Source organism: Bombina bombina, chromosome 4, assembly GCF_027579735.1.
Source record: "Bombina bombina isolate aBomBom1 chromosome 4, aBomBom1.pri, whole genome shotgun sequence".
NCBI lineage: Eukaryota > Metazoa > Chordata > Amphibia > Anura > Bombinatoridae > Bombina > Bombina bombina.
The window spans coordinates 328271589-328291508 of NC_069502.1; the positions used below are offsets into that span (position 1 = coordinate 328271589).

Below are 19920 nucleotides of genomic sequence, written 5' to 3' on the forward strand. Positions count from 1 at the left end.
CCCTTTACAATACAAGATAAAACAATATTTTTATTTCAAGATTTTTCGGTAGAAACCTCACTACAGCGAAAAGAAATAACGCCCCTTTGCTCCAAACTTATTGCCAATGATATCAAGGCTACGGTTATATACCCAGCAAAAATTTAAATATTTACTGAAAATGAGCCCATGATTATGAGCAACCCCGGGGAAGTCAAGGACTTTGCAAAAAAAAAGGGCATTGCTTTATAAAAATGATAGCAAAGACTAAAACGACATATACTACTAAAAGTATAAATATGTCAGTGTTTATTCTGTATGATCACGGTTTTAATTTAATCCCTATAAGTGCTTTTGAGAAAGCTGGTAGCACAGAAGGGACTATGTGGGTTTATATAAGGAAACTGAATGTATGTTATGTTATCTATATTGTAATTAAACCCATGAAAAATGCTGTACCGAAAGTAGTACTCAGGAGAAATAAGTATTTAGGATTCTCTGGCTTGCTAAAATGGCCAGGTTAAAATGCTGATAAAGATAAGGACTAGATCTAAGTTTTTTTTTTATGTCTTTTTTTTTTCTTCTCTTTCACCCCGCTCTTTGGGTCCCAGGAGAGAGATTAGAGGAAAAGAAATGTAACGTAATTTTGAATGAAAGAGTCACTTAAACTGGGGGATTTACCTCCCTGCAGAAAAAGAAAAAAGTGCTAGCACAATTAAAAAGACACAAAATAGATATAGCCTGTATACAGGAGACACATTTAAAAGAGCCTGAATTGGTCAAACTTAAAACTGGTTGGGTTAGCGAAGTGGTAGGTACCCCTGTACTGGCAGGAAAAAGGGAGTAGCTTTTTTATTTAGTAAAAATCTCTGTTATGAAACTATGAGTATTGAAATGGATAAAGAAGAAAGGTATTTAATTATACAGTTGACAATAGAAGGAACTCTATTAACATTATGTAATATATATGGATTCAATAAAATGGATAAGAATTTCTGGGAAACATTACAAGCTAAATTGCTGCCTTTCTTCAACTGCAATTTAATTATTGCAGGAGATTTTAATTTGACAGACTTTCCCACTCTTGATAGACTTAAACCTTCCTTGAGTAAAGATAACAAATAGCAGACTAAACCGCTTAAGAATTTTAAAAATCCGCTACATGTAAAAGATATCTGGCGGATACAAAATCCTGATTGAAAGAAATTTACTTGCAAATCCCATGCTCACCAAACGATGTCCCGTATAGACTTTTTCTTAATAAGTGAAAAATTAATGACTTTTGACATGCATACCGATATACAAGAAATTGTCATTTCAGACCATGCAATTATTACATTAAATATTAAAATGAAGACCCCCACAAGAAAGGAACTTTAATAGATTATTTTTCCCTAGATACCTTACTGTAAATGTACAATTCAAAACATGGCTTAAAATAAAATGGACATAATTTATACATATTAATTCAACACCAGGGATTAGTGCAGAAACACTATGGGAAAGTTTTAAAGCAGTTATAAGGGGAGACATCAAAGCCTATTTGGTCTGGCAAAAACGTAAATATACTACCAGAGATATTGAGAGAGCTTATTTTCTTATATAATTCTTATATAAGTGATCCGTCAAAAAAATTGTGGGAAGTATATCAGAAAGCTAAAAAAAACAAGAGAAATCTTCCTAGCTCAATAAGTGGTACGAGAAGACCTTAAATCAAGGTTTTTCTGTTTTTCGCCATGGTGGCAAAGCAGGAAAACATCTAGCTAATCTAACAAAATCCAAAAATAAAATGAAATCTGTGATTGGAGCTATGAAAATATCGTCAGGTAGATCCACAAATTACAAAGAAATAAGTAACTATATCTATAAATATTTTCAAGAATTATATACAGAAACAGAAATAGATGTCAAAACAAAAAACAAATTTTGGGAAAAGATACAGGTCCCCATCTTAGATAAAGAAAAACTTGATGCGCTGAATTCCCCAATATCCAAAAGTGAGGTGGAAAATGCTATTAAGAAAGCTGCTACGAATAAAGCGGCTGGACCCGACCAGATCCCTATCGAATTATATAGAATCTTAACAGATGCTCTCGATATTTTGCAGCATCTTTAATAACACTAATCCTAAAAAAGAATAAAAATCCAGAAGATATTGCCTCTTACAGGCCGATTTCATTATTAAACAGCGAATATAAATTATTAATGTATATTATAGCAACAAGACTAAAAGCGCTCCTGGGGCCACTTATACATAAAGATCAAGTAGGCTTTATGCCAGGCAGAAATTCTACTTGTAATCTCCGTAAACTACAGCTCATACATAACAATACGCAAGAACAAACCTGCAAAAGAAAGAATAAAAACAGAGTCAACCCTGAAACCTCTATAATCTCAATAGATGCGGAGAAGGCCTTAGACTCCATAACTTGGGATCATCTGTTTACAGCGTTAAGAAAGTTTGGAGTCGAAGGTTCCTTCTTACATGCTGTCTCTCACATTTATAACACATCTACGCTTCTATTATTGTAAATAACATTCTTTCAGAATACTTTCCCCTTCATAGGGGATCTAGGCAAGGTTGGCCACTTTCTCCGTATCTATTCAATTTAGGACTTGAGCCTCTGGCTATTCTGTTAAGGAAAGAACTAGATGGGATTAAGATAGATAAAAAGAAAATAACAACATTACGTTATGCGGATGATTTACTTGTCTTATTAACCGACACCAAGAAAAATATACCTTTATTATCTCAGATTCTACAGGATTTTGGTAGGTTTGCAGGTTACAGAATGAATACACAGAAAACTGAAATTTACTGGCTAAATGAAAATAAAAACTCCTTACAGAATATTCTATTTAAAGAGGCAAAAGATGCATTTATTTATTTGGGAATTAAATTTTCTAAAAACATTGAAGAATGGTATGATTTTAATTACCTGCCAGTCTTTCTGAATATTAAGTATGATATGGAAAAATGGGTGAAATTTAAATTATCTTTAACGGGCAAAGTTAACTTAATAAAAATGTTATTATTTCCGAAACTATTATCTCTTATGCAGAGCCTCCCAATTCTTATTAAGAAAAAAGGTGTAATGGCATATAAACAAATGGTGACTCAATTCTTATGGGGAGAAAAAAGAAAATCTATTTCTTTTAAAAAGATTGTGTTTTGCCAGAACAAATGGTGGATTTGCAATGCCAGACATTGAACTATACAATTTAGTATGTATTGGTAAAATTGCCATGGACTGGATAGTAAGAGCAGATTACTATACTGTAACAGAATTAGATGAAATCCTAAGCCATCCTTATTCTCCTATAGCTCTGCTCCATTTCCCTCCATGACAAATCCCTGATAAAAATAAAACAAGTGAAAACAATATATAATGTGATAGTGGCATGGAATAAGCTAGTTAAAGTCTTAGGTATTAATTGTTCCTACTCACAATATTTACCTCTTATAGGCAATTCTAACTTTACACCAGCCCTAAATTCTAATATTTGTAATAATTGGTCAATAAAAGGGCTTACAAATGTACACCAACTGATAGACAAAAGATACAAGGAGATGTAAAGCTTTTGATACATTAAAACAGGAATTTGGAGAAATAAATAGTGAATTTTACGCATATTTACAAGCACGCCACTATACACAACAACTATCAGATGATATATCCTGACAGAAGGAACATGGAGCATCATAGAACCGGCTATAAAACTGTTTAGTATAGGGAAATACGCAATTTCTTTACCATATAAGATAGTTATATCCTTTCTGGGAGGAAAAAAATTGCAAATCTTAGCCAATAACTGGGAAATCTCTACGGAAAGAATACAGGAAAGCTTTAAGGCATTAGACGCAGCGACAATATCTACTTCCTGGAGAGAAACCCACACAAAATGTATAAATAAAATATATATCACTCCTGCGGTTAAGGCTAGATGGTCAACAATGGGAATATCCTGCCCTAAATGTAGGAGGCTAAGAGTAGAGTTGCATCATTATTTTTGGGGTTGTACCAAAATTAAATTTTTTTGGCATAAGGTTAATGATTGGATTAATAGAATTAACTCAACCAATATACAATTATCGGATAAACATCTTCTTTTTTGATAGGAAAGGATACTTTTTCAAGAACTCACTTCAACTAAATGGTATAATTATAACAAGCAGACTTTTGATACTAAAATACTGGAAATCTAATAAACCTCCAAGTCTGAGAGAACTCAAACAAAAAATATAAAACCAAATTATATTGGAACAGATGGATATCTCAGCTAGTTCTGAAATTCTTATAATTAGGTTTTTAAAAAAAACACAATTTATGCTTACCTGATAAATTTATTTCTCTTGTGGTGTATCCAATCCACGGATCATCCATTACTTGTGGGATATTCTCATTCCCAACAGGAAGTTGCAAGAGGACACCCACAGCAGAGCTGTTATATAGCTCCTCCCCTAACTGCCATATCCAGTCATTCGACCGAAAACACGCAGAGAAAGGAGAAACCATAGGGTGCAGTGGTAACTGTAGTTTAAATGAAAAAATTACCTGCCTTAAAATGACAGGGCGGGCCGTGGACTGGATACACCACAAGAGAAATAAATTTATCAGGTAAGCATAAATTGTGTTTTCTCTTGTAAGGTGTATCCAGTCCACGGATCATCCATTACTTGTGGGATACCAATACCAAAGCTAAAGTACACGGATGAAGGGAGGGACAAGGCAGGTACTTAAATGGAAGGTACCACTGCCTGTAAAACCTTTCTCCCAAAAATAGCCTCCGAAGAAGCAAAAGTATCAAATTTGAAGAATTTTGAAAAAGTATGAAGCGAAGACCAAGTCGCCGCCTTGCAAATCTGTTCAACAGAAGCCTCATTTTTAAAGGCCCCAGTGGAAGCCACAGCTCTAGTAGAATGAGCTGTAATCCTTCCCGGAGGCTGCTGTCCAGCAGTCTCATAGGCTAAGCGGATTATAGTTCTTAGCCAGAAAGAAAGAGAGGTTGCCGAAGCCTTTTGACCTCTCCTTTGTCCAGAGTAGACAACAAACAAAGCAGATGTTTGCCGAAAATCTTTAGTAGCTTGTAAGTAAAACTTCAAAGCACGAACCATGTCCAGATTGTGTAATAGACGTTCCTTCTTTGAAGAAGGATTAGGACACAAGGATGGAACAACAATCTCTTGATTGATATTCTTGTTAGATACCACCTTAGGTAAAAACCCAGGTTTGGTACGCAGGACTACCTTATCCGAATGGAAAATCAGATAAGGAGAATCACATTGTAAGGCAGATAACTCAGAGACTCTACGAGCCGAGGAAATAGCTACCAAAAAAAGCAAAAGTTCCCTCTTGATTTGCATTAGAGGAAGTTGATGCCGTATTTGCCTTGAAGTTTCGAAAGGTACGAAAATTAGACTGTTTGGCCCTTGATTTGGACCTGTCCTGAGGAAGTGCATGACCTTTTCCTCCAGTGATATCAGCAATAATTTCCTTCAAACCAGGCCCAAATAGGGTCTGCCCCTTGAAGGGAATGTTAAGCAGCTTAGATTTTGAAGTCACGTCAGCTGATCATGATTTAAGCCACAGTGCCCTACGCGCCTGTATAGCAAAACCAGAATTCTTAGCCGTTAGTTTAGTCAAATGAACAATGGCATCAGAAACAAAAGAATTGGCTAGCTTAAGTGCTCTAAGTTTGCCAAGTATGTTATCCAATGGAGTCGCTACCTGTAAAGCCTCTTCCAGAGACTCAAACCAGAACGCTGCAGCAGCAGTGACAGGAGCAATGCATGCAAGGGGCTGTAGGATAAAACCTTGTTGAATAAACATTTTCTTAAGGTAACCTTCCAATTTTTTATCCATTGGATCTGAAAAAGCACAACTGTCCTCGACAGGGATAGTAGTACACTTTGCAAGAGTAGAAACTGCTTCCTCCACCTTAGGGACTGTCTGCCATAAGTCCCGTATGGTGGCGTCTATAGGACGTGAAAAAATAGGAGGTGGAGAGAACGGCACGCCTGGCCTATCCCATTCCTTAGTAATAATTTCTGTAAACCTTTTAGGTATTGGAAAAACATCAGTACACACCGGCACTGCAAAGTATTTATCCAGTCTACACAATTTCTCTGGCACTGCAATTGTGTCACAGTCATTCAGAGCAGCTAAAACCTCCTTTAGCAATATGTGGAGGTGTTCAAGCTTAAATTTAAATGTAGAAATATCAGAATCAGGTATCTTTCCTGAGTCAGAAATATCGCCCACAGACTGAAGTTCTCCTTCCTCAGCTTCTGCATATTGTGAGGCAGTATCAGACATGGTTCTTAAAGCGTCAGTATGCTCTGTATTTCGTCTAACCCCAGAGCTATCTCGCTTACCTCTAAGTTCAGGTAGTCTGGCTAATACCGCTGACAGCGTATTATCCATGACTGCCGCCATGTCTTGTAAAGTAATCGCTATGGGCGCCCTAGATGTACTTGGCGCCATTTGAGCGTGAGTCCCTTGAGCGGGAGTCAAAGGATCTAACACGTGGGGAGAGTTAGTCGGCATAACTTCACCCTCGTCAGAATCCTCTGGTGATAAATTTTTTAAAGACAGAATATGATCTTTATTGCTTAAAGTGAAATCAGTACATTTGGTACACATTCTAAGAGGGGGTTGCACCGTGGCTTTTAAACATAATGAACAAGGAGTTTCCTCATGTCAGACATGTTTGTACAGACTAGCAATTTGAAAAAACAGTGAAAAAAGGCAGTTACACAAACAAATTTTTTACAGTGTGTATAATAAGCTAACAGAGCATTGCACCCCCTTGCAAATGGATGATTAACCCCTTAGTTCAAAAAACCGATCAAAAAAACGACATAGAAGTTTTTAAACAGTCACAATCAACTGCCACAGCTCTACTGTGGCTCCGACCTTCCCCAATAAACGACTTTAGGCCCTTTTGAGATGTCCTGCAGCATTCAGGGGACTTCTGAAGAAAACTGGATGTCTCAGTCTGTAATTTTAACTGCGCAAAAAAGCGCTAAAATAGGCCCCTCCCACTCATACTACAACAGTGGAAAGCCTCAGGAAACTGTTACTAAGCAAAAATAAAGCCAGCTATGTGGAAAAAATTAGGCCCCAATAATTTTTATCACCAGACACACATATAAAAAAACGATTAAACATGCCAGCAAACGTTTTATATTGTATTTATATAAGGGTATTACCCCTGAGAGTAAGCATGATACCAGTCGTTATTAAATCACTGTATTCAGGCTTAACTTACATTAATTCAGTATCAGCAGCATTTTCTAGCATTTCCAATCCTAGAAAAAATTATAACTGCACATACCTTATTAGCAGAATAAACTGCACGCCATTCTCCCACTGAAGTTACCTCACTCCTCAGACATATGTGAGAACAGCAATGGATCTTAGTTACTACCTACTAAGATTATAGAAAACTCAGGCAGATTCTTCTTCTACTTCTGCCAGAGATAAAACAGTACAACTCCGGTACCATTTAAAATAACAAACTTTTGATTGAAGAAAATAAACTAACTATTTTTTACCACTCTCTCTTACTACCTCCATGCGTGTTGAGAGTTGCAAGAGAATGACTGGATATGGCAGTTAGGGGAGGAGCTATATAACAGCTCTGCTGTGGGTGTCCTCTTGCAACTTCCTGTTGGGAATGAGAATATCCCACAAGTAATGGATGATCCGTGGACTGGATACACCTTACAAGAGAAATGGAAAAATATAATTCTAGATTTTCCGGAAGAAAGTCAGAGACAGTTAATTGCACCATTTAGAGGTACTATATATCTCAAAACAGCAATTGCAAACAATGAGTTCCCAAGATAAGGAGACAAGAAATAGAGGAGGAGGGGGTCTTTTCCTTTTTTTTTTTTTTTCACATTAAAAAAAAAAGGTTATAAAACAAACCAAAGAGGTAGATTTAGGATAGAATATATGGGTTTTTATGTTTTTCTTTTGCTAAAAGCCTCAATGAATGAATTGTAAACCGGTATTTGATTTGTGATATGTATTTATCCGTTGGTACATAAATAAATATATTTAAAAAAAAAATAACAAAATTGTTATTTCTATCTATGAAAAATAATGTGCAATATAAGATTGTTATGGTTACACCAACGTGTGGAATTACTGTTGCAAACATATTAATTGATAAACTTTCATCAAGTTCAAAGGGAAAGGGATTTGTGAATTATATTACTTATATCTTAAAAGTTAGGACTACTCTAATAATAGATACGCCCAGCTTTCTCATTGCTGTGTGTGGCTTGATTGCAGGGTTAATATAGATGCATTCTGGAAACAGTGAAATCAATGTTTAACTTCTTAGATGGTAGTTACTTACCTGATCTTATCAGTACCTTTAATAACCAGTAAGTTGTTATATTGCTGAGAAATCAGGATTTGAGGTAGCTGGTTCTCATCTATTGTCTGGATGACCATAAAACTGTTGAATAGTTATTATTGTTCCTCAAACCTTTGTACTGAATTTATGAAATTACAGACCTACCTGATTTGGTGTCTGGAACCAAATGGATGGAGGATCGCCTTTAGGGTCATGTCAGTAAAACTATAGAAAAGCCCATAAACAGGCCAGGGGTAAGTACCCGAAGATCCGTCCAGATCCAGGCTTCAAAAGGCAAGTTCTTTAAACAGGAAAGAGTTCCAAGGGTTTTTAGCCAGAATGTCAGTCCACAGGTAATATAACAGTTCAGGGAACAGACAGGTATCAAGAGCCTGTAACTTTGCCAAGGTCAAAACCAGGGTGACAGGTCAGGAACAAGACTGCTTCAATCTTCAAATGCTCCAGCATCTAAGACAGCACGGCGCACTGCATTCATGAATATCAGTCTAGCTGATAGATCTAACTGATCTTTGAATGCAGCAGGGTGCAATATTAAGCATTTGAGTGCTAAGAACTTTCCCACCTGGGTGCTAAGGTGATTTAAGTTTTTTTAAAAATTTTTTTTTTTTTTTTTTTTTTACTTTTGTATTTTTTATCCAGATCCCCAATACTTACACCATTGAAAAGGTTAGGCAATTATCTTTCCAACGGTGGGTCTTGGGGGTCTGTAGCTGCATAGATGCCTGAGATACAGGTGTCTAAGCAGCATGTCCCTTTCCCTATACTTTGTACTGTATATTTTTTATAAAGTTGCGTGGTGATGTCATCATGTCATTGCACGTGACATCACCACGCAAAACGTGAAGCCCCGGCGATTCCTGTCACTATGCAGGCCCGATCGCCGGGGTAGGAGGCCCCAGATCTCCCTCAAGATGGGAGAGTGCTAGCGACAGCACTGAGCCGTTGTTAGCACCAGAGTGGGAAACTCTGCAACGGCTCAGAGCCGTCGTTAGCACTCAAGGGGTTAAAAGGTGCAACATTTCAATCTCACAATAAGATCTTTGTTATTCTAAGATCATGTTAAGTTTGAATAAGGTCAATGGTCATGGTAATAGTTTATAGTATGTTGGTAATAATTTATGGTATGTACGTGTATGCACTGGACTGGTTTAAAAATGACTCTGAAAGGTCAAATATTTAACTAAATCTATCACTAGAAGCTTGTGATTTCAAAAAGACAAATCTTTTGATTTTCATTGTCTCTAGGTTTTGTCAGGGTGAAATTAGGAATAAGTATAACCTCAAATATGTATTTATGGATATAAATAGCTTTCTAAGACATGGTAATTTGCTTGGCATAACCACTTATAACTATATTTAGAGAACATGAAATAGAGTTTTTAAAGAATAATGAAGCTTCACTAGCCATTGTGGAATATGTATTAGTTTTGTGGACAATATAATTATAGATTTCTTAAGGAATGGAAAGAAATGTTGTATCTTTAAAACGGACAATATGACCAAATACATATGGATTTACATTGTGTTCATAGGGATTGTAGATGCAGGCTTGAATTAGTAAATTTTCATAAATTAAAAACGCTCAAATTACTAAAACATTTTCATCTATTTTTTTTAACAGTCTTGCTTATTTTGCCATTATTACAATTGTAATATTTTCTCAACCTTAATAACACACACATTTGTTTTAAACTCTTTATTCGTGGATTTTTTTTCCTTTTTTTAAGCTTTATATTAGTCTTGTTTTGAACAAATACTCTAATAATAAATGTAAAATTGCTTATATATTTTGGTCACACCATTTAAAATCTAAACTTCCGTTAAGCAGTTTTGAAGTAAATGTATCTACTTCCTTCTTACATTTCTATATACATTTATAACTGTTGGCATTTAATTTGCCAAAGTATGTCCTGCAGCTTATAAAAGTCTATTTGCTCAATCATTTTTGTGTTCCCCCCTCATTATTTAGTAATTTTATTATTTAGACAAATGAAATATGTACTTGGTACATCATTAAGTTTTTGAGTCGTTGACATTAAAGTGATGGTAAATCCTAGCGTTTCTGAAACTCTAGGATTTACCATTGGTACAAATAAAGGGGACTTTCATTCATGAAGTATAAAATACTTCATGCTGGCAGCTCCTTTATTTGTTCCAAGCGATCGCCTTCACTGAGCTGCTAAGGCAGCCCACCGCAGAGCGCTATATTCAATATCTGGCAGAGAGGTAACGTTTCCATCTCTTAGCCAATAGCTGTATGTTTAATCTGGCTTGGCGCAGCATATTGTGGTGGATTCCCCTTTATTTGTTCCAATGTTAAATCCTAGCGTTTCAGAAAGGCTAAGATTTACCATCACTTTAAATTACACACAGGAACTCTTGTATTAAGACAATTATTTATATGTGCATATGTTTGGCATAAATAAAAAAAAATTATCCTTGCATTCTCCTCACTTGGCCCAGTTACTGGAATATCCCCTGATGATGAGAGAAGGCTTTTAATAACAGATTCCTGAAATTTCAGGAAACATAGCCCTCTTCCTTGGGTGGCCTGATACAGGACGAACACATTAAGACTTGACAATTGTACCAAGTGGACTGCCAGTTTCTTGTACCATGTATATGCTTTGCGAGAAGCAGAGTATGGTTCAAGCATCTGGTCAGTCTTATCTACCCCTCCCATATGCCAATTGTAATCCAGGACACATATGGGTGCTTGGCTTTTGCACAATCCCCATTAGCAAAATGAGGCCCCAGAATTTCCTCATCTCTTGCAAATTGGTCGCAGTCCACCGATGTGTTCTGGCATGGCAGCTCAATTCTGCGCCAATATTTTGAAAACATTGCTCAGCATAAAGATTTCTCTGCTGAACAGTAAATTCGAAGAACTCATCATTCAAAATCAACTGAAAGTAGTTGATGGGTTCAAAATTTGCAGTGCCCACCAAGAGGCCAGAATTGCCAGTAAAAGGAGGCAACGCTGACTGAACCATATTAGGGGAAGTCCAGTTGTAGCTTGGAACAGGCCTGCTTGCACCTGGGAATGCAACATGTATCATGCCCATGACTCCCACAGTATGCTGTATGGCCACTGCAGATGTTGTTGCAACATCCCCCATGACTCCAACAGTATGCTGTGGGGCCACTGTGGAAGTTGTTGTCATCCCTCTGCCACGGGAACTGATAGCTCTGAACTATCTGCGGCCATGCCGTGGCTCAGTTAGTTTATCTGTCTTACTTTAACTGTCACTGTATGATGACAGCCCAGGGAAAAAGTCGCTGTCAGAATCTTCTGCAGCAGATGTGTCATCAGAGAAGGAATCAGAGTCATATTGCAATAGGACTGTGCTCTAGGCTAATTCACCAAACTCCTCACTAGTCCCAAAATGCTAAAGGTAAAGTAAAAGTACTAGAATGAGAGTATAATAAAGAACAATTTATTCACAATGATATCTATCAACACATTAGAGTTAAAACGCAGCTAAAACAGATTCAGACGTCTCCGATATAGTATTAGCATAAAACAGGGCTAATAGGCTAAAAACAATATCTATGTGTACATAAAAAAGCTCATAGAAGGTTTGCCTTGCAGATAGGGGATAGAATTCAACCCCATCGTCCAGTATAGCCTAGACAGGTACCTGTGTGGTGCTATTTCAGAGTCAGGTTAAGTGTGGAGGTAGACCGGTATGCTATCGATCTAGTAAGTAGCTTGGTAACACTGCAGGTTGCAACAATGTAAGAGGTTATATCCTCAAGTAGTATGAGTGGCAAATATCCACGTTCAAAGTACCTTATAATTGCTGGTAATTGATCCGGAAGCTTGCCAGCTTGTCTCAGCATTTGTCTCTCCTCTGTGTGTCACAGAATCATGTGTCTAATGGACCCATGATAGACCTCTGGGGTCAGAAGTTAGATGTCGTTAACAAAGGCTGGATCGTTACCAAGGGTTGTCAAATTAAGATAATCTAACCATCTGCACTTAATGCATATCACACAGGATGGAACTTTAAAGATGCTTTTTCTTTGGACTTTGTGTCGTAGGCAATAGAGAACTCCGGTTCCAAAGCGGGTTAGTTGCAAAACAATTCACACTTTTAGATGCACTTCACTGCTCCATGTAAATGTAAGTGTAAAATAGACTGCTCAACATCATTGCGTTTCTCCCTGCATAAAGGCTTTTTCAAGAAGTTCATAAGTATCTCAGCTGTTTCCTCAGCACTCATCAGATGCTTAGCCATAATTATCTTTACATAAATAAAAATATTTTTAAAGAAATTATGCTGCTAGAAATAAAAGATATAAATTTTACTGCAAAAAAATAAGCTTTTTTTTTTTAGCAAAAATAAAATGATTTTGGGTGATTTTAGACTATGGGGAGAGCTAAGCAAAGAGGATGTTTACTCACCTACAACACAGGCTAAAAGACTGATAATAAAAATATTATTAGTTTTTCATAGACAGCATACCTCTACCATTGGTAATTTGTAACTACATGATCTAGGTGATCATGGGATTACAAATATAAAATCAGGAGCCATATTAAAAACGTGAATGTGACATTTCATAGCTAAGTGATCACTGCATTTACACTGATTACTACAGTGATTATTTAGCTAGAATACTTAAACCAATATTTTTTTAAAGAAATACTTGTTTATTTTTAGAAAGTGTATTTAAGGGGTCTCTAGGCAATTTTGATCTTTATTTATGAGCCCCTAAAGACCCCCACATCATTGTTTTTACTTTTTTAAATATATTTATTTTAAACTTTTTTTTTTCTTTTCTAGATCCTCAAGACTTATACCATTGGAAAGGTTAGACGATTACCTTTCCAATGGTGTGTGGGTCTTGGGAGTCCGTAGCTGCTTACATGCCTGCGATACAGGCTTCTAAGCAGCATGCCCCCATCTACCTATATTTGCCCATTTTAAATAAAGTTGTGCGGTGACATCATAATGTCATTGTGCATGATGTCACCACGTGAAACGTAAAGCCCCAGCGATGCCTGTCACTATTCAGGCCGAATCGCCGGGGTGGGAGTAGGTGGGAGCCCCCAGATTGCTCTCAAGGTGGGTGAGTGCTAGCTATGGCTCTGAGCCGTTGTTAGCACCTGACTAAGAAAATTTGCGATTTCTCAGAGCTATCGTTAGCACTCAAGGAGTAAAGAAAACAAAAGCACAAACTGTTTGAAAAGAGGTAGAACTACAAATAGATAGACTATCACTGTTTATAACATTCTGTTCATTCCTCAATAAACTGCATTGAAATGCAAAAATGTCATCATGACTACATGCTCCTGGTTGAGGCTGGCTCTCTTTTTGCAAGCTATTTTGCCTGCAGCAGATAAGAGCACCTTAGATGGTGTTGAGGTCCCTGAGATGCATAAATAGGGTTTTAACCATTTCCCCAAGATGGGATATTTATCTTTGTTAGCTCTACCAACCACCTCTTAACAAAGTAAGCCTAGACTTCATTCTAACATAATTTTTTTTGAATATCTATCTATCTATCTATCTATCTATCCATCTATCTATCTATCTATATACAAAACAATTAATTAATAATATAAAAAAAAACTAAAAAGTCAAAAGTGCTAAGGACTAAGAATCAATAACAGGACAAAGCCTTACACAGGTATCTATACAGTACTTACAATTAGCAATAGAAAGATATCTGCTAATAATTGTTCAAACAGATAATAGTGCGCATCAATTCAAATAAAAAAATGACATCAATCTAGGGCAGTGCTTTCCAAACTGTGTGTCGTGACACATTAGTGTGTCGCCGGCAGTGTGTAGGTGTGTCCCTGCTTCAGCACAAATTTTTTTGGATTTACATTTTTGTTTAATTTTTTGGGGAGTTTCTGACATCCTACCTGCCTGCTACACATATCACATGGTTGACACGTGATTGATACCTAGTGGGTCACAGATCATCTTAACCTATTGGTGCAGCTCAGTGGGAACTGAAACTATTCCCATTGACGGCTTTGGCGGCAGATTGGCTCCTGACTGCACATGTAGTCTAGTCTCCTCAATATGATCATGACTGCATGTGTAGTCAGTGAGTGGGATACCAGTGTGTTTGCAGCATGGGCAGTAGTCACTCGGACTCACAGAGCTCTGAGGGTGGCAGCTTAAACGCTGAGCTGAAGTCAAAGTGTTTTTGTTTTTGTTTGCAGCTAGCACCCCAAAGTGCATTGCTGCTCCTGCTCTTTATATATGGATAGGAAGTGGAAGCTTAAAAATTCAAGTTAGTTAACCTCCTGTTTGCTAGTACAACTGAATTACTGTGTCGCAAAATGATGTAGGTCTAAAAAGTGTGTCACCAACATAAAAAGTTTGGAAAGCTCTGATCTAGGGTTTGGTGTAAATAACAAGCCCAGCACTATATCATGCAAAGCATAGTCCCAAATTATCTGATTTAATATAAACAATCCAAATGATGACTCCTATTTTATGTCTGGGTTGCACATACGCTAGGAGTAGCTGTAAACTTATACTGTTCTGAAAAAGTGGAAAACTAAACATCTGTAGACGTCCTTTAAGCTTAGGGCATAACTATAAAACACAATACTGTGTAGGATCTCATTGGAGTGAAGCAGCTGGTGCCGTGCACAAACCAGCTAATTGCAAACCAACGAATCGATTATGAGATTCGTTGACAACTATTTTCAGAATTGATTATTATGGATTATATTGATAAGTTGTTGCAGCTCTAGTTGGTTTAGACTAGAGAAACAGGGAGTCAAACTTGCTCACACAGGGGCAGGGACTACAGTGAGAAATGCTGTGCTAATTTTGCAAAAAAAAAAAAAAGTAAGTTGTTTCTTTGATGCTTACTTTGATTTAACATATTTGTTTTTATCAAAGGAGCACTGTTTAATATTACTTTAAATCTGTTTATTAATATGTGTGCACATTTGGTCTGTGGAGTACTAGCTCATTGGCTGAGAATGAAAACTCCCATATCTCTACTGTCCACAAACAGCAGAAAAACGAAAATACACAAACCTGACCTGAACAGGTCTGAAACTAAAGAAAACAAAAGTTAATCAGTCTGCCAACTTGCAGTAACTTCATTTTTATTGACTGTAAAACAATTGTGTAGTTTCAACTAACCCGAGTCAGAATTTTACTAATCAAATTCAGGTTTACTAACTTTTAAATTCACTCACTAACAATCTGAATAAGAATTAAATATACATTTTATTTAACAATCTGAATAAGAATTAAATAAATGTATGAATTGCATTTAATTGACTATCCCTTAACAAATTTCCTTTTAAATAATTGACACCAGTATTTGTTCACTGTCAGTGCAGACAGAACTTGTTGTGGTTACGGACACAAGGCCTAGATTATCAAGAGCGTGCCCTGAGTCATGAAGTTGGCTCAATATCACAAGTCTTAGATTAGGGCTTTGTAGATTGTGGCTGTTCTATCAAAACTGTAACGTATGGACTTGGGCAATGTGAATTGGCCTTCCTTTAGTGATTAGAATATGTGGAGATTGTTCTTTATTCCACCATTTCATATGACTTTAAAGGAGCCAGTCAACTTTGGTGAATAGACCCCAATATAATATCCATAAATAAAAAGAGAGAAGCGCTCAACCTGGGAACGAACAATAGCATAATAGCTTGTTCTATGGCTAGTTACCACCCTAGAAGCAGCCTCTTTTTGCTCAATATGTGCCTTTCACAGAGAAGAACTTTCCTGAAGCATATCAGTCTGATCCTGACTTCACAGTACAGTCCAGCCCCAAAATACCAGGCAATCCCTCTCTGAACAAGAGAAACAGCAAAACCCCAGGCGTACATTTTGGCCTATTGTGGGCCTCGTCAGTGAGGTGCAGCCATGTCCCTCTAGGCACACTGAGCAACGGGTCCACGTCTGGATTCCCGCATCACACTTAGGGAGACTTCCCTAAGTGTCATAATTTGCATAAATAAAAAGAGAGAAGCGCTAAACCTGGGAACGAACAATAGCATAATAGCTTGTTCTATGGCTAGTTACCACGCTAGAAGCAGCCTCTTTTTGCTCAATATGTGCCTTTCACAGAGAAGAACTTTCCTGTAGCATATCAGTCTGATCCTGACTTCACAGTACAGTCCAGCCCTGAAATACCAGGCAATCCCTCTCTGAACAAGAGAAAAAGCAAAACCCCAGACGTACGTTTCGGCCTATTGTGGGCCTCGTCAGTGAGGTGCAGCCATATCCCTCTAGGCACACTGAGCAACGGGTCCACGTCTGGATTCCCGCATCACACTTAGGGAGACTTCCCCAAGTGTCATAATTTGCATAAATAAAAAGAGAGAAGCGCTCAACCTGGGAACGAACAATAGCATAATAGCTTGTTCTATGGCTAGTTACCACCCTAGAAGCAGCCTCTTTTTGCTCAATATGTGCCTTTCACAGAGAAGAACTTTCCTGTAGCATATCAGTCTGATCCTGACTTCACAGTACAGTCCAGCCCCGAAATACCAGGCAATCCCTCTCTGAATAAGAGAAACAGCAAAACCCCAGACGTACGTTTCGGCCTATTGTGGGCCTCGTCAGTGAGGTGCAGCCATATCCCTCTAGGCACACTGAGCAACGGGTCCACGTCTGGATTCCCGCATCACACTTAGGGAGACTTCCCCAAGTGTCATAATTTGCATAAATAAAAAGAGAGAAGCGCTCAACCTGGGAACGAACAATAGCATAATAGCTTGTTCTATGGCTAGTTACCACCCTAGAAGCAGCCTCTTTTTGCTCAATATGTGCCTTTCACAGAGAAGAACTTTCCTGTAGCATATCAGTCTGATCCTGACTTCACAGTACAGTCCAGCCCTGAAATACCAGGCAATCCCTCTCTGAACAAGAGAAACAGCAAAACCCCAGACGTACATTTCGGCCTATTGTGGGCCTCGTCAGTGAGGAATTGCCTGGTATTTCGGCGCTGGACTGACCATAATAGGCGGGATCAGACTGATATACTACAGGAAAGTTATTTTCTGTGAAAAGCATTACTGGGCTAAAAGAAGCTGCACCCAGGTGGTAAATCGCCATAGAACAGGCTAACAATAGTATTGAGCCAATTGTTCGTTCCTGTGAGTGTGCTTCTCTCTGTGTGTATTTAGTCTCCCCAATATAATATCAGTGACATCACCTGTAACCACCAGTAATATCACATATATCTTTCTGAATCAAGCCTTTTTGTTTCTATATGTGAGTGGGTCAGAATTTTAAAAAACACAGTGCCAACAAAATAAAAAACAAACAAAAAACAACATTAGTCTCTTCAGTTATAAATAATTTAAAATTCACAACAGGGAACACAAGAAAACTTTTACTGGTTTGATATTTAATGTATTTAAATATAAGCATACATTTATAGTTGTAGGCTGTACCTTCATCTTTTTACTCAATATGATTGGTACTCTGCTTTCTCCTCACTTTACAAAACATCTAAACCTTTTAAGTTACGTTAACAATCATAATTTCATATATTTTCAAGTGCCTTTTAGTAAAATGAATTCATATGCCTTAGATAGCCTTCTGCTTTTTAACGTCAAAACAAATTACTTTTGAAGCTGTGTTGTATATTATCAGCTAAACTGTAGATATGCTATGATTACAGCATAAATCTAACTCAATCTATTTGGGTTTACGTTCCCTGAAAGGTAATATTGTCAAACCTATTTAAAAACTTCACTTTATCATAGACTAACAAGTTGTGAAGATATAGACAGTAAGTGATTCACATAATTGATGACAGTAATTTAAAACAGGCTAAAACTTTCATTAGATGTCTCTGAACATGAAAGTGAAGATGACATAAAAAGGCAACAGAAAAATGTTTAAATTAAGCACTGAATATTTGTATCCAACAATTAAGACAATGTTGAAAATTTCCATCACATTTGTGAAGTACAAGTGCATTCAAATTAAATTCTACTGAAATATTGTCAAGAACATTTGTTCCATACTTAAGTTATGAACCATTTGATTTTGTGATATATTGTCTTTATTGGTATGTCATGCACAATAATGTATTATATTACAGGTAATGTTACAATTGACAGTATATTTGATGCAATAGTATTTAGTAAAGAGACAAACAGAAATAGAAAAAAAACTGTGAACTAGGTTTAAAGAAAATCATATATATCACACCAAAGAATTATTGGTTTATTTTAATTAATATGATATCGATTGAATGCATATTAAGAATGACTGAAATAAGTTAGTAAGATTCTGATATTCAGGCATAATTATAGTGTGTGGGCTGATAAATAAACCTGTACATAAAGAATAAATTATCTTATTTTCAATACATTTGATGGGAGAAGGGGAAGGGATGATCAGCTGGTAATTAAATATGAAGCTCATATAATGAATTATTTTCTGTTACAGAAAATGAGTATACCAGTACAAGATGTCAACAAAAGTTAAAGGGTTGAAGAATATTTAAAGTAATATTTTATAGAAAAAGCTTTTGTTAAATGAATCACCTTCCAGTAAATAGCCGAACAGTGATATTCAGAATGCAAATTTTAAGCCTAAATATTTAGAAAAATCAGTAGGGGCAGATTGATGTGCTTATTTGTTTTACCTGACATTTAATCTTTTACTCTGCATGTGTTCTTTGGGGACAAAAGGAAACAGTCTAATTTCTGCCGGTGAGTAAATTATTGCAAACTACTTTTCCAAATGTAATATCACTCATTAACGATCAATGGGTTTTCACAAATGTGCTGAAACTCTTGAGAAACGCTTAGCTGCTTTAATTTGTACTGCTGTAAAAAGCACCCAGGTGAAAAAAGAATGCATTTACAAATGTGTTCTCTTAAACATAGGTTATTTTGGGAAAAGCTTTGTTGAACACAAAATGATAGCGATGCTTATTTACCACTGTTTAATTGTTCTTATCACCCTCCCTTTTCCTGTAAGCTTTATTTAACAATTGTATTTCCTCTTGATAGCTGTCTCTCTCCATATGCTGCTTTTTACTGTTTTGCCTGTGAGCTTCCACAGTGTCTGGAATTGAAATATTAATGTCACTGTCAGGATTGCTGGTTGGGATAAAGAGCGAGTATGATGCAGTTTCTCCAAGGTCACAGGAGACAAATCGGTTCTCTTTCCGGGAATATCGCAAAGAAGGAGATCTTGCTTGAGTAGATGATTGGCTAATATTGCTGATGATTGACACAGTGTCCATGGCTTCATCATTTTCACAAATTTCAAGGACTTCCAAATGGATCTTTACATTTGTGTCAGGAAACTGAGTGGGGGAATCTTCCTTGTTTGGCTCATGACCGACACTTTTTGACCGGTACACTTCAATCTTTTTAGACGTTGGAGTTATCTTTTGTCCTTCACTGCTTACCTCATATGTTGATAAAGACAGTGTTTTTCCAGTGGGTGCGTGAAGAGATACAGTCCCTTGGAAAGCACATAGTGGTATAGCTAATTCTCCTCCAGAGCGCTGTAAAAGAAAATAGTATCAATAATAATAAAAATAAAGCATCTAACAATAAGAAATGATTTAGCACCAAAGACC

The 19920-nt window shown here is 36.9% G+C and overlaps 1 protein-coding gene across 1 annotated transcript in view; it reads right to left on the reverse strand.

Moving 5' to 3' along the window:
* Nucleotides 1-18583: 18583 nt before the first annotated feature.
* GPR149 (G protein-coupled receptor 149) overlaps nucleotides 18584-19920 on the reverse strand; it is a 233974-nt gene continuing 232637 nt past the window's right edge. Inside the window, exon 4 of the mRNA XM_053709016.1 lies at nucleotides 18584-19845. Coding sequence (XP_053564991.1) covers nucleotides 19276-19845 — 570 coding nt within the window. The 3' untranslated portion in view covers nucleotides 18584-19275. The remainder of the gene's footprint in view (nucleotides 19846-19920) is intronic.